The sequence below is a fragment of the Amia ocellicauda genome, chromosome 20 (assembly GCF_036373705.1).
Source record: "Amia ocellicauda isolate fAmiCal2 chromosome 20, fAmiCal2.hap1, whole genome shotgun sequence".
NCBI classification, from domain to species: Eukaryota; Metazoa; Chordata; class Actinopteri; order Amiiformes; family Amiidae; genus Amia; species Amia ocellicauda.
Genome location: NC_089869.1, coordinates 14,935,632 through 14,958,078, shown reverse-complemented (window position 1 = coordinate 14,958,078; position 22,447 = coordinate 14,935,632). Strand labels below are relative to the sequence as shown.

General features: G+C 37.5%; 2 protein-coding genes across 3 annotated transcripts; one reads left to right on the top strand and one right to left on the bottom strand.

Moving 5' to 3' along the window:
* LOC136715921 (transmembrane protein 273) lies at window positions 1–21,284 on the top strand. Its single transcript, XM_066693333.1, has 7 exons — window positions 1–147; window positions 17,044–17,131; window positions 17,797–17,850; window positions 18,133–18,243; window positions 18,615–18,645; window positions 19,271–19,292; window positions 20,981–21,284. Exons 2-7 carry the CDS (start codon window positions 17,080–17,082, stop codon window positions 20,984–20,986), a joined length of 276 nt encoding a protein of 91 aa, XP_066549430.1. The 5' UTR covers window positions 1–147; window positions 17,044–17,079; the 3' UTR covers window positions 20,987–21,284.
* c20h10orf71 (chromosome 20 C10orf71 homolog) lies at window positions 640–14,082 on the bottom strand. 2 transcript variants are annotated; one of them, XM_066693331.1, is made up of 4 exons: window positions 13,918–14,082; window positions 12,206–12,306; window positions 7,646–7,752; window positions 640–7,258 (listed from the first exon to the last, which is right to left on the bottom strand). In XM_066693331.1, the coding sequence occupies exon 4, from the start codon at window positions 7,133–7,135 to the stop codon at window positions 3,209–3,211; it is 3,927 nt and encodes a 1,308-aa protein (XP_066549428.1). In that variant the 5' UTR covers window positions 7,136–7,258; window positions 7,646–7,752; window positions 12,206–12,306; window positions 13,918–14,082; the 3' UTR covers window positions 640–3,208. The 2 variants fall into 2 exon arrangements, with proteins under 2 accessions (XP_066549428.1, XP_066549429.1); XM_066693332.1 differs by lacking the exon at window positions 13,918–14,082 and adding an exon at window positions 12,398–12,518.
* Window positions 21,285–22,447: the final 1,163 nt, after the last annotated feature.

Sequence of the window (22,447 nt, the reverse complement as noted above, 5' to 3'; positions counted from 1 at the left end):
CTCAGTCTGGAAATACTGCCAACAGATGATGTGTTTGTTTACTTTGGGAATTCACCCACTTGTATGAAGTAAACATAAAACGTCCCGTAACTACACCATCCTGACTAGTTTTGTGTTTCCGGAGTGTGTGGACGAGCGTATTCTTGAGTAAGTAACTGTTTAATTAAGGGGGATATCTTAATTAAATTAACAACTGAGTGATTGATAGAACAGGATTGTGTTTATGTCAGTGTGCCAACAGGAAGTTGTTTATTACAATGCTTCAGCTAAGCAAACTGTGCTGAAATCATGAGCTCTTTTGGTTCATAAAAATATGAATGTACAACGTGTTCAATGGAGGAGTAAAGGAAGACTCAGGGCACAAAGGCAGATCAAACAAACAAAGAAACGATTCTGATTAAAACCCAGAAAGAAACCTGCAAATAGAAGAACAATTGAAAGGATAAAATTATCTTCCACTAGAGGGCCATGGAGTGTAGTTCAGCTAACGTCAGAAACCATCACCACTTTGGTCCAACATCCAGCTGGCTAAAACATTGGATCTTGTGTCTAATAAATCCAACATTTATTAAATAGGAATCCTGAAAGATTAGCAACCTTCATTGAGAGGGTATTGCAGTTATGTATCAATGAGACATATTTCGCCAAAACTTATTTTAATCTTGTAAAATATTCAGTTCACCTGCATTTTCTTGCCAAACCAATTTAGTTAATTCAATAATTCTATATATGGATAGTTTTAAATCTGTACAATAAAAATACATTGCACATGAAATCCTTAGTCAGAAACCAAATAAATGTATTTTTATGTAAGAGAGTCTCCAGTATCAGGCAAAGTGGAGGTGAATAAAAAGATCTGACTGGCTGAAATTCGATTCAGACCAAATTTCTTCCCATAATTGATGTGACAGATGCAAAAAAGGCATATTTTAGGCATATTAAAATTAAGAAAAAATATATAAACATGTCAATTAATTAATCATTTGGTTTAATGGCTTACAATCCTATTTTGTGTTTGAGTTTGACACATGCTGATTTTCATTGTAAAACAAAATTATGATAATTTAAATGTCCCATGTTTCACCATTTGTAATGACGAATGCATATCGCACAAATACTTGTTTGTGTCTTGGACAAATTCCAGAAAATTTAATTATAATCTAAAAATAACATTTAAGATAGCTTTGCAGTTATATTAGCTCTTCGTTCTATTACATAGTGTCCTCAAATTAAATATTTCCATAATTTTGTGCACAATATTGGTTATTATTTAAAGATTTGCAAGTTTTGCATAATTTGTCATGCATTTTTCCTCCTTGCAATGCCAGACACCAGAATATCACATATAATAATGACATTTTTATTGTATCGGGTTAGAACTGACAAAAGATTTTGTTTTCCCCAGAGTAACATACATTCAGAGCTACTGAAATTCACTGTTGTCAAGTGTAAGAAAGCATTGTTTTGTTTTTAAATTGATGATGAAAGGTTACTACAGCCTTGGGCAAGCAGTACTGAAATAAAATCATCTTCTTTCTCTATTGGGATCGGATCAACTTTTGCAAAGAATAATTAAACTGAAAAGTGCAATAAACAGTGTTACAGGAGACTCATCTTGGGGCGTGACAACACAGGTTCTAGACACCTGAAATGATGCAAATAATAATTAATTAACTGAAAAGAAGGATTTTTAAACTGTAGAAAATGAATGTGGGAAACAGAGGGACATAAGCAGAACTACCTGGGGTGGCTATATGATCCTTTTTATTTCCATCTGTAACCTCCTGACAGAAGTGAGCTGATAGTTATTCACAAATAATCACATTTCTGTATTTTTAAAAAGACTAGTAATGAAACTCCATAGCTCTCTACATCTGATATGAAATTAAGTTATGAACAATACCAGGATTATAAGCAGCCACTTTGAAAATTAGATTTCAAGTTACATTTTAATCGGGGATTATTATTCTAAAATATAGGATGTTGAAATGTGGGACTCTTCCATTTTCCATGGATAGGAGAGGACCAGACAAGAGCAACCACTTATATCAACACATGTATATTTCTTACATTAGGGGCAGCAGTGCACAAGTTGGCAAGCACTGTATTATGTAACAATCAACATACATCATGACAAGTTTAATTAGGATTGATCTATTGAATGAGCCCAGTTACAAAACAAAAGATATTATACGAATGCTTTTGCCCTTGACCCCTGGGCTAAAACACAGATTGCACAGGAAGCACTATACCCATCACACATGGATGACAGAGAAAATCCAATCGTCTTAGCTTACAATGATCTTTAATATAAGCTGTTCAAATGTATAGAAACAGACAAACAAACACATGGATTCTCTTGCCTGTCTCTTTTTGCCAAAATGATGCACAATATTGCTAACCACCACCAAAAAAGATACATGGGATCATCAATCTAAATATAGTTTGTGTAACATTAAGTTTCATACACCCCTACAAGTCTTTATGTTAAAGATACAAGCCTTATTTTTGGTGTGACACAATTGTATGCCTTATCCACAATGAAATACATTTTACCACAATGTATTGGCAGGAAAAGTAACCCTGACTGATTCTTCTTGCTTGGTCCTCCCCTATAATGGTCATCCTGAGGAAATATCACAAACGGTGGAACCATTATACAAAGAATTTGGATGATATACAGTGTAATTTAATTGTCTTCTGCAGAATAAAACTATTCTCTTGGCATAAATAATTGCAATACATTCCCCAATATAAAGTCTCCTGTTTCTGAGAACATTTTTTTAAATGGAATGCTATAAATTATTCTCTTATCAAAACACTTTTTTTTAAAGAAATAGCCCAGCTTTATCTTTTGCTTTGCTGCACAACCTAATCTATATTAAAAAAAGAAAAACAAAGAAAACAATATTGCTGTAAAACATCAAACTTTACACTTAAAGCATAATGTCACTGCCAACTCCTAGACACATTATGAGTTGCAATAAAAGTAATTAAATATAACTTTCATGTCCTTGAATATACCTTTTGCTTTGTTTAAAAATAGGTCTGATATACAACCATATTGACACCTCTCCTTTATGTACATACATATATATTATATATTAATATATTTCGATAGACCTTAATTTTCCTGTAAAGTATTTCTCTTTGTGTTACTGTAAAAGCGTAAAAAATGTGCACCCCCACCTCCTCCCTTCCCCCAACATTAGGAGATGCTTTCAACAGCAAAATCTTCCAGTTCGCTCATTGATATAATGTCTAAGTTCCTTGGGCTGACACTTTCTTTTCCTTCGCTGTACAATGATTCCTCTGTAATCTGATTATGAGACTCATACGCCGGCTCAATGTATGGCTGGCTCTCTCTGTTGTAATTCTGTTTAATCATATCCTGCATCCAGGACTCAGAAAGTTCCACCTTTTCTTGATCATCCATGAGAGCAGCTGGGGCGGACATCTGGGACGAAGATCTCAAAGTTGGGAGCGATGTCACAGGGAGTGGTAAAAACCCAGGGTACAGCATGTAAGGAGGATTCAAGACCTCCAACGATGACGCGTGTGATAAGCCGCCTTCTGCTGAGCGAATGGACAACTGGACATATTTCCCTGTTTCAGGATCAAAAAATGTCTTTGTTTTGACCTGTACAGGCATATCAACCACAAAATATTGACCTGACTCAGGGTCCTGCAAAAGCTTTCTCTGGGTGAGAGGGAAGGGCTGTATGGGCTGCGCTCCATTCAGTGCGACAATATTTGGGGCTGACGGGACAAAACTGGGCTCGAGGTGCACAAGACTGGTTGACGGTGCGATGCTTACAGGGAGAGGTGATGACAACAGACGGGTTGGGGATGACGGTACACTAGAAACTGTACGCATGGGTTTCTTTTCGATTTTGCTAGTACTTTCTACTTTAGGTTTGAGATCAACCTTTTTCCTTCTGTTTGTAAGCTTCTTGGCACGTCGAAGTGCTTTTTCAGTTTTCGGTGGGACGGCTGGCGGTTTGCCGAGTGGTTTGTTTTCATTAGCACTACAGACTGAATCTGACCTTTCACTAACATCTTTGGAGCCTTCCGTTTCTTCTGCGTTAACAGAAGCTGCCACCTTCTTCTCGGCGTCTGCTGTATTTGCAGCACCACATTCGACTTCCTCTGACACGGTGGTCACAATCACATGACTTTCTTCTCTTTCCGGCACTGAATTACTTTCAAGGATATTCTCCAATGCGTCTGTAGCTGGGACCTCCTCTGCAGACGGTGCCACTTCTGGAGCTGGGATTTCCTCTGGCAGTGGCGTCTCATTCAAGACAGGAATCTCGTTTACAGTGGGATTGTCACTGCGTTCACTGACCTGATCCTGTTCAGACTCTGCTTTCTCAGACCCACTGAAATTCTCCTTGGGAGCCGTTTCCTCTGGCAATGCTTTATGCAAAGGTGGTTTGACTGCTTTGATTACAGGGGAAGTCTTGAAGGTGTTATCTTTAATCTTAAACATGTTCAGCTTTGCTAACGATGGAGAAGAAACAGTTGATATTGGCACTGGTGTGTTGGCCTGAGCATAATCTATTAAACAGTGCACCCACCCACCTGCTTCTAATCCACTAGGAGACGTTTCAGTTACTTCTTTCCAAGGCGTGCTCTCCTCTCTTTGAGGAGATGCCCCTAATCTGTCTTTACTTTCACTCTCACCTTCATGATTACTTAGAGCGTAATACTCCAATTCTACTTTCTCCAGCTCTTTCTTCACCTCCTCAGACACTACCTTAGTAACCTCACTCTTTTCTTCCGTAACATCTAAATTCAACAATGTAGATTCTGCTTTCACATCTCGATCCAGGCCGTTTTGCTCACTGGCTTCTTCTACCAACAAATACGCTTCCTTGGAAGATTTTGTCGACACATTTCCCTTACTTGTTTCGCTATGAAAAGCATGATTCTGTCTGATACCATTGTCCTGCAAGGGTAAACTAGGTGTTGGCAACGAACTGTGCAAACCATTCACATTTTGGCGTCCAGTTTGCTTTCTAGCATTGTCTCCTTCTCTTAGTTCAGCAGACTGCCGAGGCTTTGTAACTACCGGCAGTGTCTCTTTAATTTCTTCCTCCAAAGTATTTTCTTTCTTATACAGTTTCAGTGAAGGGTATTCTGGTCTCTTTCTCGGCATGATCTCGTTCGATCTGGGACAAGGCGTCATTTGTGAGCCGCTGTATTTACCACTTTCGCTTTCAGCAGACTGATCTTTGCTTACTGCACTTTCCTGTATTACATTATTGAAGCACTTATAATTAGCAGCCTCTTCTACAGTTTGAGGTGAAATTAATGTCAAGTAGTCATCTGAGATACGAGCATCAGCATCATTTTTATGATCTGCAGTTTGCTTGTTGATTGTTCGCAAGACAGGGCTGGTAACAGATGGGACATCTTTTGCTTTTGGTTGCCCAGATGAACTGACCCCTGCTGCAGGAATTTCTGAAATCATTGGTATAGTTTTGGAGACAACCTCTTGCTTGGAGGGCTGTTTACTGCGATCTAGAACCTCCTGGCTTTTAAATGTCGTGGGGCTGTACTTGCTTTTTACGCGTTTTCTGTTATCTTTAAGGTTAAATAGCAGACTGGAAGCCATAGCTTTATAGTTGTCCCGTAATTTGTTCTCAGGCAGGGTTCTGACCTCAGATTCACCTAATGCTGTAAGATCAATGGCTGGAGGAGAAAGTGCATACTGCAGGATTTCAGATGTCTCTGTTTCTTGTCTGGCATGGATAACAGGTGTCAGCAGCTTGGAAATGTTGAACGAAGGAGTTGTAATGTTAGACGTCTGCTCGTCCAGCACTGTGCACACTTTATGATGGATCGGTGTTGCCTTACTGACAGACAGCAGTCCTTCGTCCTTTCCTCGAGGTTTCCCACTCAAAGGCGAAACGGTACAGGGTCGTTGCAGGGCAGGCTTGTTTTTAATCAGGTCTCTATTTCTTCTCCAAGGGGGGCAGTTAGCTGCCATCTCAGACTCGCATCTCTTTTCCAGGGCCAAGGCTTTTTGCATGACTGTAGCGGAAGGCTGGTTGGCCGGGATGACTTCAACAACTTGTTTTCTGTTTGGTTTCTTTTCCACAGTCGGGGGCGTCTGAATCCTGTGTTCTGCTGTCAACTCCTTGTAGAGAGGGGAATCGTACCATTTGGGGACTTCCACTGTGGGCAAAATGTCTGCTACCTCTTCTCTCTCAAATGGGAACCTAATGTAATCCTTCCATGATTGGAATGGGCTGAATTCACTATGAAGGAAAGAGTTCCTGGAGTTTAGTTTCTTTCCTCTACTGGATTTGCTACCTTTTGTTTTTGAGGGGTTTTTGGAAGGAAGGGAACAGTCCATATTCGACTTCTGGGTAGCTGCAACTTCAGAAGAATGAAAATTGTTTCTTGATGGGGCTAAATGATTTGCTTTCTTCCAGCTATCAGGTGCAACAGACTTTTTACATGACATAAAATTCTGATGATAAGCATCAGAGAATTCGGATAATTCCTTCTGAATACTCAAAAGGGCTGATTTGTCCCACGATTCACTGTGGTTTTCCTTGTGCACACGATCATTTTTCGTTGCTGCTAGAACATCCTGCATGCTATCAGGAGTTATGCTGAACTCATTCTCTGCAATATTAAATGCCTTAATGAGTGAAGAAACCCTTGATGCATTGTTTTCTTGCTGCCAGGCTGTTCCAATAGCACCATTGCTCAACTGTGAGGCAGCATCACTTTTGAATAAGTGCTCTTGCGCTGACCGGTTTATGACTGACTGCTGGAATGTTGCAGCACCTTCTGCGTTCCTCTCCACCTCTGCACACCTCTTCACACTCAGAGAAAACCTTTCCTGAGCAGTCCTTTTCAGGATTTCATGGTTTTGGTTATCCTCGATAAAAGTCCTGTGACGCTCAGGGGGAGAGGAAGAGAAATCAGAGTCGTTATAAATGGCCTCTTCCCCAATGCACAAGCTCCTAAATGCACGGTCCGTGAGATTACTGACTTCTCTGTCTGTTTCATCCATGAAACTCCCAGCACTCGACCTGTCACTGAAGCCATCCGTGTATTTGTAGTGCCCCTGCATACTTCCTCTGTGACTCATATGGCGCTTATCCAGAAAACTCATTTCAAATGCTTATTTGCAAAACACAGGACCAGTTGTCCCAATCAGTCTTCCAGATGCATTACCTACGCCGTCTTGCATTTAACCAGTTCACCTTCCAAAAGCCGATATGATCTCATTTCTTTCCTGCAAATGAAAATGGAATTAGAAATATCTTAATTTGGTAAAAACAAACAGCAATGATCCTGAAGGCTGAAATGATTTGTTGTATTGTAAAGAAATACTTGGTAGAACAATATTTAGAATCTAATTTCATTGCAGAAGTAAGTCTTGCTTAGCATGGATAGAGCAGAGGGTATATCATAAAACACAGCCTTCAGATTTTTTTAAAATGTTTTTCAGACAAGAGGAAAAGTCTCTAATGTCACAATCAGTTTTGAAACCCAGTCAATTATCCACTTTAAGCACTTTAAATATACACGGTTGAGAAGCTCAGTATCTGCCAATCTTAAACAATGATTCAATTCTCAGTACTATTTTCACACAAGTGAGGCAAAAGAAACAAAAGCCTACCTTGTGAGTAAGCTGAAGCTGCAGCATACCACTTGTGTATTCTAGTCAACGCTGCTTCACATTTAATTATTCCTGGATTCCTGGTGTTTGGTCACATTGATGCCCATCTGTAGTTAAGAGTTTAAAATAGTGTATTAGATGTCTAGAATAGTACATATTTAATTTACTATAGCTTTGACCTTCACGTGGACTCGCTGTGTGTTTTCACAATATAGTGTACAGAGAAAATATAGCAGTACGAATCATAATCTATTTTTAAAACAGCAGGTTGCTCTTCTTCCATATCTCATGTCAAATCAACTCCTGTATGAAGAAAAAATTATCTGTTCACATAATGTACAATATCAAACACAGGAGCCCAATGACATTTCCTTTTGAGTTTGTCCATTTATCTATATCTGCTTCAGTATATACTACACGTTCTCTGCAAGTACAAGATATTTACTGAGATAAAGATGCGTGCTTTATACATCCCACATAAGTAAAGAAACATATTCATATTTTTAAGTGCTTGTTCAAAGAAATTATTTCTGAAGATCATGCAAATATTTAATAAAAATTGTGAAACATGATAGACAGTCCCCAAAATGTATTCAGACCCTCGATGAAGTGTAACTAAAAGTTGCTTTAGCAAGAAATCAGGTGTACACTAATATAATATATAATATTGTCTAATTACAAGATGTTTAAATCTATTCAGACAATTAGTGTTGTGCGATTCTACTTTGGCTTTGATAGCATGGAGGAGGGGCTTCCTGTAGTCTTTAAATAGGTCCATTAACTGCTCAGGAGGGATATTCGATCATCCCTCCATGCACAGCTTCTCCAGCTCCTCTGTGCTGTGTGGCCCGTGAATTGCTTTTCAGTTGATTCCACACATTTTCCATTGGACTGAGATCTGGAGATTGAGATCGCCAGTCAAGAATACAGAATCTGTGCTCTTTTTACCATTTGGTCATAGACTGGGGTGAGTGCTGTTAATCGTAATTGTGCGGGAATGTCCACCTGCTCCAATCTTGAACTTCATGACAGAGGGCGCCAGCTTTATTACCTAAGGATACCCTGGTATATTTTGAAATCCATCCTTGCCTCAATCCTAATGGGACAGCAGGACTGGGGGACGCAACATAACTCCAAAGCAAAACAGATTAATCTCCCTCACAAAAAACTGATCACTGGGGTTTGAATACATTTGCATATCATGATTTCGGAAATATATGCAACTATTTTTAACTGAAACGCTATTGATTCATGCAAAAGTGAGTCAGGCAATTCTTTCTTTTTTGATTGATTTGAATTGAAAAACAAACCTACATTTTTATTTTGCTAAATCAATATTTTGTTATAATTCATCAAAGGTCTTTATTTTTCTTCATCTCACACCAACATGATTTTTAAGCAAGACCAGGAATAATAACACTAAAGGATGCCAAGTTTTAAAACATCTCCACCCTCCCTGAAGTGATAATAGAGGAGCTGAACTTTCTTAGCCCTCATAAATGTTGAAACATGCCTCTTTATGGTATTTAGCTGCAGCTCAAGTACAATCACAACACATCAAGTAGTTTGTAATTTATTGTGGGGTCAGAAGCTTTCCGTATAAGACAATGACCACCATGCCTCAGCAGTGACCGCTCCATGTCTCGGACTCCCTCGATGTCCTGCCTGCAAAGGGGATATACACTAACCAGCTGCCTGACACTGAGCCCGTGCTCCTGTCGCCAGTGCAGGTACTAAGTATGGAACTGGCACCGCAGTGACTTTGTTGTGCAGAGGTCATGCCACTCATCAGGTGCTTTCAATTTGACCTTGCCCAAAATGTTTACGTACAGTATATTCCCACTCTCTTGAATCAGAATCAATGCCTGACATGAGGTTAATTTGACACAGATCTTTGAGAATGACTGCCTCCATCACACCCAGTTGCTTTCCATATTACACAACTAGACAAATACATGCATTTTACTCCATTTTGACTCCCATGTACTTCCATACTGTTTCAGTACTGGGAATCCCAATATACAAACATTGCAGCTAAGCTAAGACATATATGGGTTAACGGGCCATTACTTCAGACTCGTCAAGACAAAATTAAATAAAGAAATGACAATTGAGAAAGTTACCAACTCAAAGACCAATACTGATCTGGACTTGTTTAAACTCCCATGGCATCATTCACAAAGATAGGGATGCTAAGTACCTGTGCTGACTGCATCTGGTCCTACCCTTCCTGTTAAATGATTAAGTGATTTCCCATTTCTCTACTTTCAATGCCATATACTGAAAAAGTCATCAACAACATCCCTACATGGGGCTGAAGGGCCTATCCTACATGGAAGCTCTGTTGGTCCATGCAGGGTGATAAGATGATAAATGATGTAATTCTACACTATTGAAAGTGAAAACAACAATAGCACACCCCATTTTTCAAAGGTAGCGATATGCAGACACTTCCACAACAAGTGAAGACTAAGACTCAGAAATGTAACCACTAATCCACATAGCATCTGTATTAAAACCCTGGAATAGCAAAGAGATTGAAGGCTATAGTGGCTGTCACACATTGTCTGGTGCTATTTTATTCATACTTTGTCCCTAGAGCTGCCTGAGGTGACAACCACAACAACAAAACAAAACAAAGCAAAGCAAAACACACAAACAAGCAGCCTAAATCTAATTACGTACTAAAGCATTCAATAGGTTATTATGGAGTATTCATGTTGAACTATCTTTATATTTTGCATTTATTTATTATCCAAATGATAATAAATACATAAGTTGATCCAAGTTGTGAGTAATTCATTTTAATATTAAACGTGATTATTTAACAAATCAATAAAGTAGTTGGCATAACTACTAGTTGGCACAGAGTGCGTAATGAATCAACATGTCAAATAGCTGATGTAATTCTACAAAACCGGCCCATCACTGGTTTTGTCACAGTGGCATGAGAAAGGGGTTGCCTACATTAAACATGTGACTGGTTAATTTTGACAGCTGGGAGGTCTCTGTCCAATAAAAAAAAGCACTTGTCCCACTGACCTAGAATGTTAAACTGGCCAAACAATCAAACTGATGACCACTTTTACAAAATGATGAAGACCTTATTTAGGCTTTAACATACATAGATGTTCCAAGGAGGAAGGGTTGTAAAAGTATGGCTGTTATTTTACCACTAGACATTTTTGAGGGGGGCTAATCATTTTGTTTGGGGTTTAGCCCACAGAGAAAATGTATTTTCAAATTAAAAAAACAAGAAAAAGAAGCCCAAAACATTTTACATGTTTTAAATCAATAGGGTAATTACAGATACATTATTTATATTTCTTATATCAAGTCATTATATCCCATTTAGTCTCAATCCCTGTGTTTAAAACACAATCAGGAATGTATTGTTGTGAGAACAATAGGACTCTGTTTTCCACCCCAATGAAAAGCCATAGTAAAATTAGGAAACAAGTGTATTTACCTGCAGGTTTCATTGCAAAACTAGTGCATGATGACTAATTAAATAAATTCATTTATTTGCTTCCATTAACCTTGAGACAGTAAAATGAATCCACTTATGTAGTTAATTTTAAAACAGCTGCCACACAGTCTTCACTAAGGCCAGGAATAGCCTATGAACCCATTTTTATCTTCTGACCTGAGGATTTTACAAGTGACCTGAGAGCTAACACTTTTTTTTTTTTTACCTTCCCCCACACCCATATCTTAAAACTGATGCAAACGTTTTTAGCATCAAATACAAAATATTGTATTAATACATCTATCTATCTGTATAACTGTATGTGTAGCTAGATACCTATGTACAGAAAAACTAAATACTCTACAGCATGGTCTTGCTGACTGGGTATAAAGGCCCTCCTTAAAAAGAAAAGGAAAAAGAAATCTTATACAGTTCAGTATACACATAGATATCTGCTCTGTCTAGATCAAAATATAGCAGGCATTTAAGAAATTTTCCAGTACTTATAATTTGATACCATTCGCAGTCTGGATGATTTCTCCATGTCTGGATGTGTGGCAGGGTTATTTTTAATCATTGAGGTGCTACCTTTTCCTTTCACATACCCAGCACCTTCAGTGCAGCCAATTTGTATACTTCAAAAGAGAACATATGTGTGGAAAAAAAACTAAAATAAATTCAAATATGCAGATGCATTAAGATTTCCACATATTCGTGCTTATTTCATATATTTGTGTTATATTTAACTTGGTTAATTCACAACAATATAATTACTATATCATATTTTATTAACATAAATAAAGTACATTTAATAATGTCACTCAACTCCAATACAATACTACAAAATTAACATCAAAGATTACAAACAAGTATTTGTTTTCTGTTTAGAGTTTAGTGTTTTTTTCAGTGTGTAATACTAATTTAAGTAAAACTTTCAGTATTTTAATTGCTACATGCCTTTCCAAGGTAAAATACCCAAAACAATCAAAATAAATCAGAATGTCCACATACATTTAGTTTGCTCTCTTCAGAAAATACTGCTTTAAGGACACACCTCAAGCTATACGTCTCCAGTTAAAACATCGTCTTACCTTTTGCTCCAGTGCTCCATTTTTGAGATGTGATCTTCTGTCAGGACTCCAGGAGAGTTGATTCACCAGGAAATCCTAAGAATGTCATTGGGGCAGGGCAACTGCAGAAAATACATGTTTTCCCATTACTTTACAGAACAGTGTAAGCCCATAAACTCAGCTTCTTTTCATGTAATTAAATGGCAAGCAAACCTTCAAAACAGGCCTCCCAAACCAGGTGAAATGATCTAGGCAAGGAATCAGAAGAAAGTAAAACGCACTGAAATAGACGTGGGAGCAGCAGAAACCAAACAGACGTGTAACATGGGAAGAAGCTAGCACACGTATTGGAATAACCATTTGGTGTCAAGTAACAGGCAGATGAAATAAACAGACTCATCAGCTATTTTTATATTTGGAACTGGGAGTCCACTAGCCTTTACAGACTAATTTACCTTTTTGCACCTCTAGAGACTATAACATCAATTCAAAACAGCACCGCAATTCAGAAAGTAAGGCATTTTTGTACTATAGAGTATCCATGGTAGTTAGCCAGTACTTTAAGTTGAGCACATGAGTCATTCATGTTTTTGAATACTTATGTCCCACAACAAAAATAGACTATTGCATCACAAACCAGCGTGTCAGACTTTCTTGGAGTAAGGATGAGATACTAAGATTGCGCCACAAATGCCATCTGATTATGACAAAGAATTATGACAGCTTCATCAAATGGATGTGTGATCTGCTTTCCTGGTCATTGTGTTGTACGTGCATCTATAAACATTTACATTAAAGTGTAATGTTTGACTCACTAGCCATTCACATTTGTATGTGAATATATATATAATTAAAATGGTGGTTTCATTTAATATTTGCAGCAATAAAAATACATGGGTAGAAAAAACATGCTATGATCACAGACCAGGCCTTGTTATTGAAGTGGTTGTAAATGATTAAGTCAGCCATCATGGACTTAGTATTTCAATACTGTTGGTAATCTTGGGATTTTCTTTTTAAGGGAATCACAATTATATATGATTAAACGATTTAAACTGATGTATGTTTAAACATGTTCAGTGGTGTAGATCTTCATAGGATGGCTTTCAGACTGATGGTGGTTTGCCTTGTGTTTGTTCATTCAGCTGTATATTAAATCATGGTATACAGTAGTACATATAAGACAATGGTCCCTGGTAACACCTGCCATACCTGGCTATGGTGTCATATGTCACTATGTACCAGAAACCTCTAATGCAAAATTAGTTCAAGTATGATATTAGAATTCTATGTATATTTTCTCTGTTTTCTGTTAATGATATGGGGATTTTCGCTTCAAATTGCCTTTTTAAGTAAATACATTTAAATTAACGGTGCTTTAAAATAAATAAGTGCAAGTGTCTATATTACAAATACAGAGAGATTGCTTGGTGTAATTGTAAAGTAACAAATATATACCTAAACAAATAAGCAAACAAAACATAAATTTCAAACAATATCCAGTGAGAATATTTGAGTCACCCTGCTCTGCACAGGGTACAGTACTACATTCATAGCAACAGTTGCCTGTGCAGCTATATTCAGTCAGTTTGTCACACCTTCCTGAGTCCAAGACAAATCCCAGTTTAGTGTCTCGGGGCCATCGCCTTCTTGTGCTGTGTCGGCACTTGGGACCTTTTAAAAGTAGAAAGGAATTTGAGGGCATTTTTATTTTACTATCTGCAGACACTTACCTCTTAGCAAAGAAGGTCATGAGGCATACAGAAGATCTTTCTGGCTACCCAGCCACAGAGTTTCCAAATGGCTTTCATGTCAAGTAATCTTCCCACCGCCTTATACTGCAGGCAGGCAATGCTATAATAGGAGATGGGTGCAGTGAATATTTTCCCAAGAGCCTTGGCTGCTGAGCAGCCCAGCCTGTTGATATGACGGACACCCACATATGGGCTCCAACAGCAACAGGGCCGGTCATCATTCACAGATGCAGAAAGGCAGTTTAAAGCAGGTTACTGCCCAACACTAAAGCAGGCATTTTTGATTGGCTTGGGTTTTACAGGCTCATGGACACATTCCCAGCATTCCTAGCTCTCCTACACCACTGCTACAAACAGGGCTTCATATGGCAAACTTTACTGTTTACTGTAGTGTTCGGTGTTCAACTTACAAATCTTCAGTGGGGGGGGGGGAGAAATATTTTGACAGATTCAGTCAGATTTCACAAGGTTAATTTAAGAACAACAAAGTCAGTCTATAAATAGTTTCTAGCACAGCTGAGAAATGTTTTATTACTTAAAAATTGCAAAATATGATCAATGGAGTACTTTTTGTCAGATTTTTGTCAGGGAATTATGAGAATGGTGTTATTATTATAATTAGTAGTAGTAGTTATAGCAACATCGATATAATAGAAATGTAACCTGTTCTCCACACGTTTTGTTTTGAGGTACAAGGTTATTTATAACAATTTATGTCTCTTCTCTTACATTTCATATTATAAATATAAAATTATGTAACATTTTGATAAAACTAACAAATTACTATTGAATATTACTTCCCATTACTCCATATATCCCATACATCCATTATTCTTCCATATAATGCATGTGTTAAAAATATGGATAATGGTGAAACACTCTGTCTGCACTTCTAGGATGTAAGAGCTTATATATTTGGACTGTATATACTTGTGTAAATTCTGAATTTTTAAAATGTATTATGCCTTGAATTGCACTGTATTATTGCACTTTGTATTACTCTTATATTTTGTAAGTCGCCCTCTACAAGGGCATCTGCTAATCAATAATAATAATATTGGCACAGATTCATAGATTTTCCCAGATACTGTGTTGTGGTCAGTTCTGGATCATCAGCAAACCTTTCTGGACTCCAGCTAAACCACAGAGACAGTTTGTTATTTGTTTTCTGAACTCAAACCCATCTTCATATACATTTCATATATGAAATTCAATGGTCAGTGTTCAGGAATGCCATCCTATCAATATTAGTTGGTAACCCTTCTCCTTACTCCATAGGTGTCTTTGTGTCCTGCACTGTGGGCTACATTGCTACAGCCTCATGTGTGTGTGCTCTTAAATGCTTTCTTAATGTTATTAGTTCAGATCATGTTATCAAGTCAAATGTTAAAAGCAGTGTGTTGCTAGAGAGATCCTGTCACAAGCCTTCTCCTAAAAACAAGTCACAAGAAATCCAAGAAACAGAACTCGGTCACTAGGCAAAACAAGCCTACTCCTTTTACAAATCCACATGTCATGACGCTACTGTCAAAACAAGCATCGCAGTCTTGCTCATTGGAACGGGAACATTGATTTCTGTCAGGGCACAGACCATGACTGTCAGATCTCTATTAGCAAAGCAGCGGGAGACATTGATGATGGTCTACATGTTTTTCCATCATCAACCACCCTTAGTAAACTTGGCAGAAGCTCCAGAAAGGACCCGGTGCCGGCATCCCTTAATTCCAACTAAAGTGAAGTGTTGACTGTGTAAACTCAAATAACCCCACACAAAAATAAATAAAAAATGAAGGGAAGGAAAGAAAAGTATCTACCATTTCAGAGCCAGATCACTTATAGCCAAGTTAGACTAACAACATTCCACTAATAAATACTGTAACTCCTGCCCTCCACACTTGTGAACCTTGGTTAGTCTATTTTGATACATTGTAAGTGCTGCAGGCCTCACAGCTCTTTGTGGCTTGACAAACAAGCCAAGGCATTTGAAACTGTTGAAGCATGCACTTGCTGTACCATTGTGACTACTTGCCTTTGGAGACCTTTTAAAAGCAAGCCTAAAATAATCATGAGAAATAACACACAACCCTAAATTCTGTGATCACAACGTGTGCTGTAAATAACAATATGGCTGTTGGAAAAAAATAAATAGACAAACCAAGTAAGTTCAAAAGGTCAACTGTAAGATGACAGCGAGGTATTGGGCAAAGGCTGCTTACGAAATGCAGAATAAAGCTTATACGGTATTTCAGGATAGACAGCTGTCGGTGTGCTTAAGGTTTAAGTCTGTGACAGAACAAACTGAAATGGCAATCAATCATTGTTAACCATGCAGCCCTCAGTTTAAACACCCTGGGCTGCCAAAAGATCCCCTTTGTAGTGGAATGGTACATTATAACTGCTCTTATTAAAAGCTAGACAATTACATGATATAGCAAGTATCAGGTGGATATGTACAATGACATTTAATTATTAATCTAGCAAATGTGTGACAATACGTCAACTTGGTTAACAGACACTAGGGGGTGAACTGTACTTCAACAACTGCTACTTTTGAAATCATTTATAACAGGCCCTGGGTTTAATGGCTTGAATGGGGAACAGAACCGAATTAGGATTAAGTAACTGCCTGAGGGCAACACATACTGGGATTGAAACTGAAACTTCCTGCTACCAAGCCTTCAAGCACTGGGACTGCCTAGCTTCATAAAGAAAAGCTTACTCCAAAACAGCAGGGTTTGATATTAGTATATTTTATGTAGAACTGGACTCAATCATTCAATGTTGCAACCTTCATTAACATTATATCTTAGAGATTCTGCTTATTAGACATATTTATTAAATTTATAATAATCTCAAAAATACTTGAGAAAGTGTTTTTTTATGTTTGTTGAATGTTTTTCTTTTAAATACAAGGCTGAGAAAGAGAGAAATGCGAGCTGTAAAATGATTGCCGGCAATAAGATTTCTGCAGCCCTAATAAGTGTTAATCAAATCAGTGTCATATGCCATTTACTGTCTCTCTTTTGAAGACGGAAGATGCTCAGGAAGTGGTTCTACATCATTAAACAGACTAACACGTGACCTTTGTTTCCCTTGTAAAAACAGTGATAATGATGAGCCAATAATTCAGAAGAAATCAAAATGGTTGCATGTCCACGACTGGTTTCTGCCGTCACATTGCTTCTGTTCATTGGTGAGTGATCAATTCATCTAACTTCTTGGCACATTTTGTTTTGGCAGTAAGGGCAGACATAACAGATATATTTCTTTCCTGCATCCAAATATGTATTTATCTGATGTCCAGTATGGAGATGTAGCCGCCTTATTATCTTTCTGTCAGTGAATATTCAATTCAAATTCAGAATTACTGAAAGAAACAACACACATCATCCACACACATGTAAGACCTATAACCTTTAAAAACATGAAAACCACAGTGCTTTTTTACATGGCATATACTGCAACTATATCACATCAAAGCCACAACTGTAGATGTGATATGCTGTTACTGATTTACTGATATGAATGAAATGAGCTCAGTACTCTATCCGTTTCTATTTTGAGCTGCTATTTGTCCGTCTTTCTTTTATTACTTTTGAGAAAAGTCTTCATCTTTATGCCAAACAAACTACGACCAGATACGTCCATTTCTTTATATATAGATCTCTTTGGTCAGGTTTCCTGTATGTCGACAGGGTTGTACAATTAGATAAAGAGAAAACAGAAGTAGCAGCTGCTTTTTAAGTTGTTATGTTGCATTGAATATGTCCTTCCCTATGCAACGTGCAGCCATATTAAAGAGTAAAGCAGTATTTTGCATTACCGCTTTGCTAATAAGATGTAAATATCATTTTACAGAGTCTTTATTGACAAAAGCACATGGAGATGGTTTGAACACTGCAGATGAAATAGGTAAAGTGAATTTATATTAATGCAATCCTACCTCGACCATTAATCAGACTTGACAACATTCATATGAGACACACTGTTGCTTTTTACTTAATGGTAACTGCACACTTGTTATTGATGAATTTTACTATAATACAAGTGCTTGATGGCACTCTCTCGCCTCTCTAGACTACTCCTATAGATTTTTCATCAGCCCGTTTTTGATACATATATCTATATCTGTCCATCTCCACATATTTGTGGGCCATTTCTGAACTTTAACATTTTTTTTCTTTTGCTTTACAGAAGTCAAGTATGCTGCTATTGGAGCTGGAATCGGGGCATTTTTATCTGTGTGTTTTGTTGCAATAAAGCTTTACATGATCAAAAAACATATGCTAGATAATGAATTATCAGGTAAGTTAACTATATTTATAAATAGGTGGGGATTTCACTGCCTCACAATTGCAATGCTAATCTATTCTACAGTCAGAATTTGATATGTTCAGTACGCTCCTACGCTCATTACCTTAACAGGATCATCTGCTGTCATCATTCATATTTTTTCTTTTATATATGCCTTTACAACGAAATTAAGACATATGTGCAGAAGTGCAGAACTGGACATGTGTCCTTTAACACTGATCTGGAGGATAAAGTTTCCTTTTGACAGTTCAGCCCTACATTTCCTTTTTCCTCACACTATTAAACCTTATGAGATGAACTATGGTTTTATTATTAAGTGACTATGCAGAGTTCTCAAAGATTTTTCCTTCCTCCTTTTTTAGAAAGTGAAAACATGAAAAGGCCATCTTTAAGGTAATACACAACACTCTAAAATCATTTTCAGCATCATCATAATCCTGATAAGCTTTCAAACTGCAACAGATGTTTTCTTAAGAGTGAGGCTTTTGACAAACCAATATTCTGTTTGACGTTTTGACAAGTGTCTGTATGGATGGATTTCATACATATTCATGCATTTGAGAAAAAAAGAAAAGAAAAAGATGAGTTATTTTTAAGAGTCTCCATGCATGAATCAAATACAGAAATCCAAATTCCCTTCAGCAATATGACCTCATATGTCAGACACCCCTGTTGTATATTTGTTTGTCTTCCACCTCGCAAAAGGCCTTGTACACAAGCGTGGCTTTTAAATAATTACAATAAAGTCAGGTTTTCCATTTTTCTTCCACATTGCAGTGCCTCAATGTCTGTATTTGGAATTTTGTATGTAATTATTAATTTTAATTTGCTTTAAATTCATCATCCTTTCATAAGAGGTTCTCCTACAGAGCCCTAGGCCAAATATACAGACAACATACCTTTTGGAGATTAAATATGTTTGTTTTTTGATTGTGTTTTGTATATAAGTCATTTATCATTTGTTTTGATTGTTTTTTATTTATTATGTTTGTGTTTTCTGTTTTGTTTGGAATTTCAGAACTATTCACATCGAGGTAAAGGTAAGTGAAAGTTTTCAGCTTGATTTTAATTGTTCATTTATTTAATGAAATCTGCTGCAATTCCTTTAATGCGTGACAATGGCAGGTGAATCTGTTACAGAAATCTGCTTCACTGTAACAGTACAAGTTGAATACAAACAAACCAGTTAGACATTTATTTAGACCAAGGTTGGGAGACTCCAGGACTCAGATCCTAATAATGTAATTATATTATGAACAAATTGCTTGGATTATATGTAAAATAATATTATTTCTAGGTATTAGTCGGTTGCTAATTGAAAGGTAGATCTAAAATCTGCATTGATCCACCCCTGCTTTTAACATTTTTAAACAATTTGTAAAAAGTACAAATGTCTGCTTCATCATCATTCAGAGAAACAGGCTGGATATGATGATAGTGAATACACTCACCTAAAGGATTATTAGGAACACCATACTAATACTGTGTTTGACCCCCTTTCGCCTTCAGAACTGCCTTAATTCTACGTGGCATTGATTCAACAAGGTGCTGAAAGCATTCTTTAGAAATGTTGGCCCATATTGATAGGATAGCATCTTGCAGTTGATGGAGATTTGTGGGATGCACATCCAGGGCACGAAGCTCCCGTTCCACCACATCCCAAAGATGCTCTATTGGGTTGAGATCTGGTGACTGTGGGGGCCAGTTTAGTACAGTGAACTCATTGTCATGTTCAAGAAACCAATTTGAAATGATTCGACCTTTGTGACATGGTGCATTATCCTGCTGGAAGTAGCCATCAGAGGATGGGTACATGGTGGTCATAAAGGGATGGACATGGTCAGAAACAATGCTCAGGTAGGCCGTGGCATTTAAACGATGCCCAATTGGCACTAAGGGGCCTAAAGTGTGCCAAGAAAACATCCCCCACACCATTACACCACCACCACCAGCCTGCACAGTGGTAACAAGGCATGATGGATCCATGTTCTCATTCTGTTTACGCCAAATTCTGACTCTACCATCTGAATGTCTCAACAGAAATCGAGACTCATCAGACCAGGCAACATTTTTCCAGTCTTCAACTGTCCAATTTTGGTGAGCTTGTGCAAATTGTAGCCTCTTTTTCCTATTTGTAGTGGAGATGAGTGGTACCCGGTGGGGTCTTCTGCTGTTGTAGCCCATCCGCCTCAAGGTTGTACGTGTTGTGGCTTCACAGATGCTTTGCTGCATACCTCGGTTGTAACGAGTGGTTATTTCAGTCAAAGTTGCTCTTCTATCAGCTTGAATCAGTCGGCCCATTCTCCTGTGACCTCTAGCATCAACAAGGCATTTTCGCCCACAGAACTGCCGCATACTGGATGTTTTTCCCTTTTCACACCATTCTTTGTAAACCCTAGAAATGGTTGTGCGTGAAAATCCCAGTAACTGAGCAGATTGTGAAATACTCAGACCGGCCCGTCTGGCACCAACAACCATGCCACGCTCAAAATTGCTTAAATCACCTTTCTTTCCCATTCAGACATTCAGTTTGGAGTTCAGGAGATTGTCTTGAGCAGGACCACACCCCTAAATGCATTGAAGCAACTGCCATGTGATTGGTTGGTTAGATAATTGCATTAATGAGAAATTGAACAGGTGTTCCTAATAATCCTTTAGGTGAGTGTATATGGAAGAATGGTACAGTGCAAATAATTAATTATATATTTCTTCTCTGGTTGTACTTAAGGACTAAAGGGTGTGCCATGGCACATCAAGAGGCAAGAGGAAATTCATAAAGGCCATCTGCAATATGAAATCAACTCTGCACTGCCTTTAAAAAGAATACTATTGTAATATACTGTTCATTTAACATTATCTGTATTATGTAGCTTTAATTGCAAAATATTAATTATTATTTTTTTAAGAAAAAGGTTTTTTATTTTCAAATTAGCTGAAATTGAAATTGAAAAAACTATGCGAGTAACAGTTTAACAACTACCAAACCATTTCTAAAACAATAAAACTGTTCCAGCACTTTTGGGTATTTGAGCCTGATTTGACAACACACAAAAACACACACTTCTGATAGCATAATACATTGTGAATTCACTTTTTGCCTCAATTATTGTCGGTGTTGTATTTGTAATTAATGTAGAACAATTTGCAGATTATATTTTTCACTTTGACATTATGAACATTTTCTGTGTTGATCAGTGGCAAAAACTCCTGACTAAATCCATTCTGATTTCATGCTGTAAGTCCAAGGGGGGTGAATACTTTTGAGAGCCACTGTATACACCACAAACTCACAAGAGTGATAAATATAATAAATAATAAATATAATACTGACTATATGTTCCCAAATTGGAGCCTTCTCACATTGCTTAAGGGTGGCTTCATTTGAGGGGTAGTTTTTGGCTCCTTGCCTGCTTCTTTAGTATTTCATGGGCAGCTGCGATGGATGTTGTGAGAGATGAGACCATTGGGCTATAGCAAGGAACATTTATAAATAAATACACTGCATTCAACATTTGAGGCAGGAATGGAACTGATCATGATTTTTCTAAACTAAAATCCAAACCAACCAATTAACCAATCAGAGTTGAAGAATGCTTACTTCAGCTCAACAGACCAGTCCTGATACTCTTCACACATTTTCCCTGTGTCCCCTCTCTCCACCTCACAGCTGGTGTGGGTCCCTGGAGGAGAGCTTTTGGCTCCCTGCCTGAGTAGGCCATAGAGGCGACCCTGCTGATCTATGCTGAACATCTAGCCTAAACATATACTCAAATGCAATCAAACATTATAATGTTTTGTAGAATAATGCAAAAAAAAACAAATCACAATGTTTGAGGATGTAATTACATCTGCTTTTCACATTTACTATGCTCTGAGAAGAAGGAAACTTGCATAGCAGAGATCTGAGATAAATCAGATAAGCAAGCACAACGAGAAATAACAAATTTCCTTTGTAAAGATAGTAAAAATAGTAATTTAAAGCAGTTGCAAAACTGTTGTGGTTGACCTATATTAACTGTGACTAGAAGTCAAAGTATTAGTTTGTAAGACAAGAGATGCTCAGTATAATTTATTAAAGTTTACCGATAAAGGTGGATTTAAAGACATAGGTGAATGCATTTTCCAGATTGATTTCAGTTATCAGACTGATATATATATATATATATATATATATATATATATATATATATATATA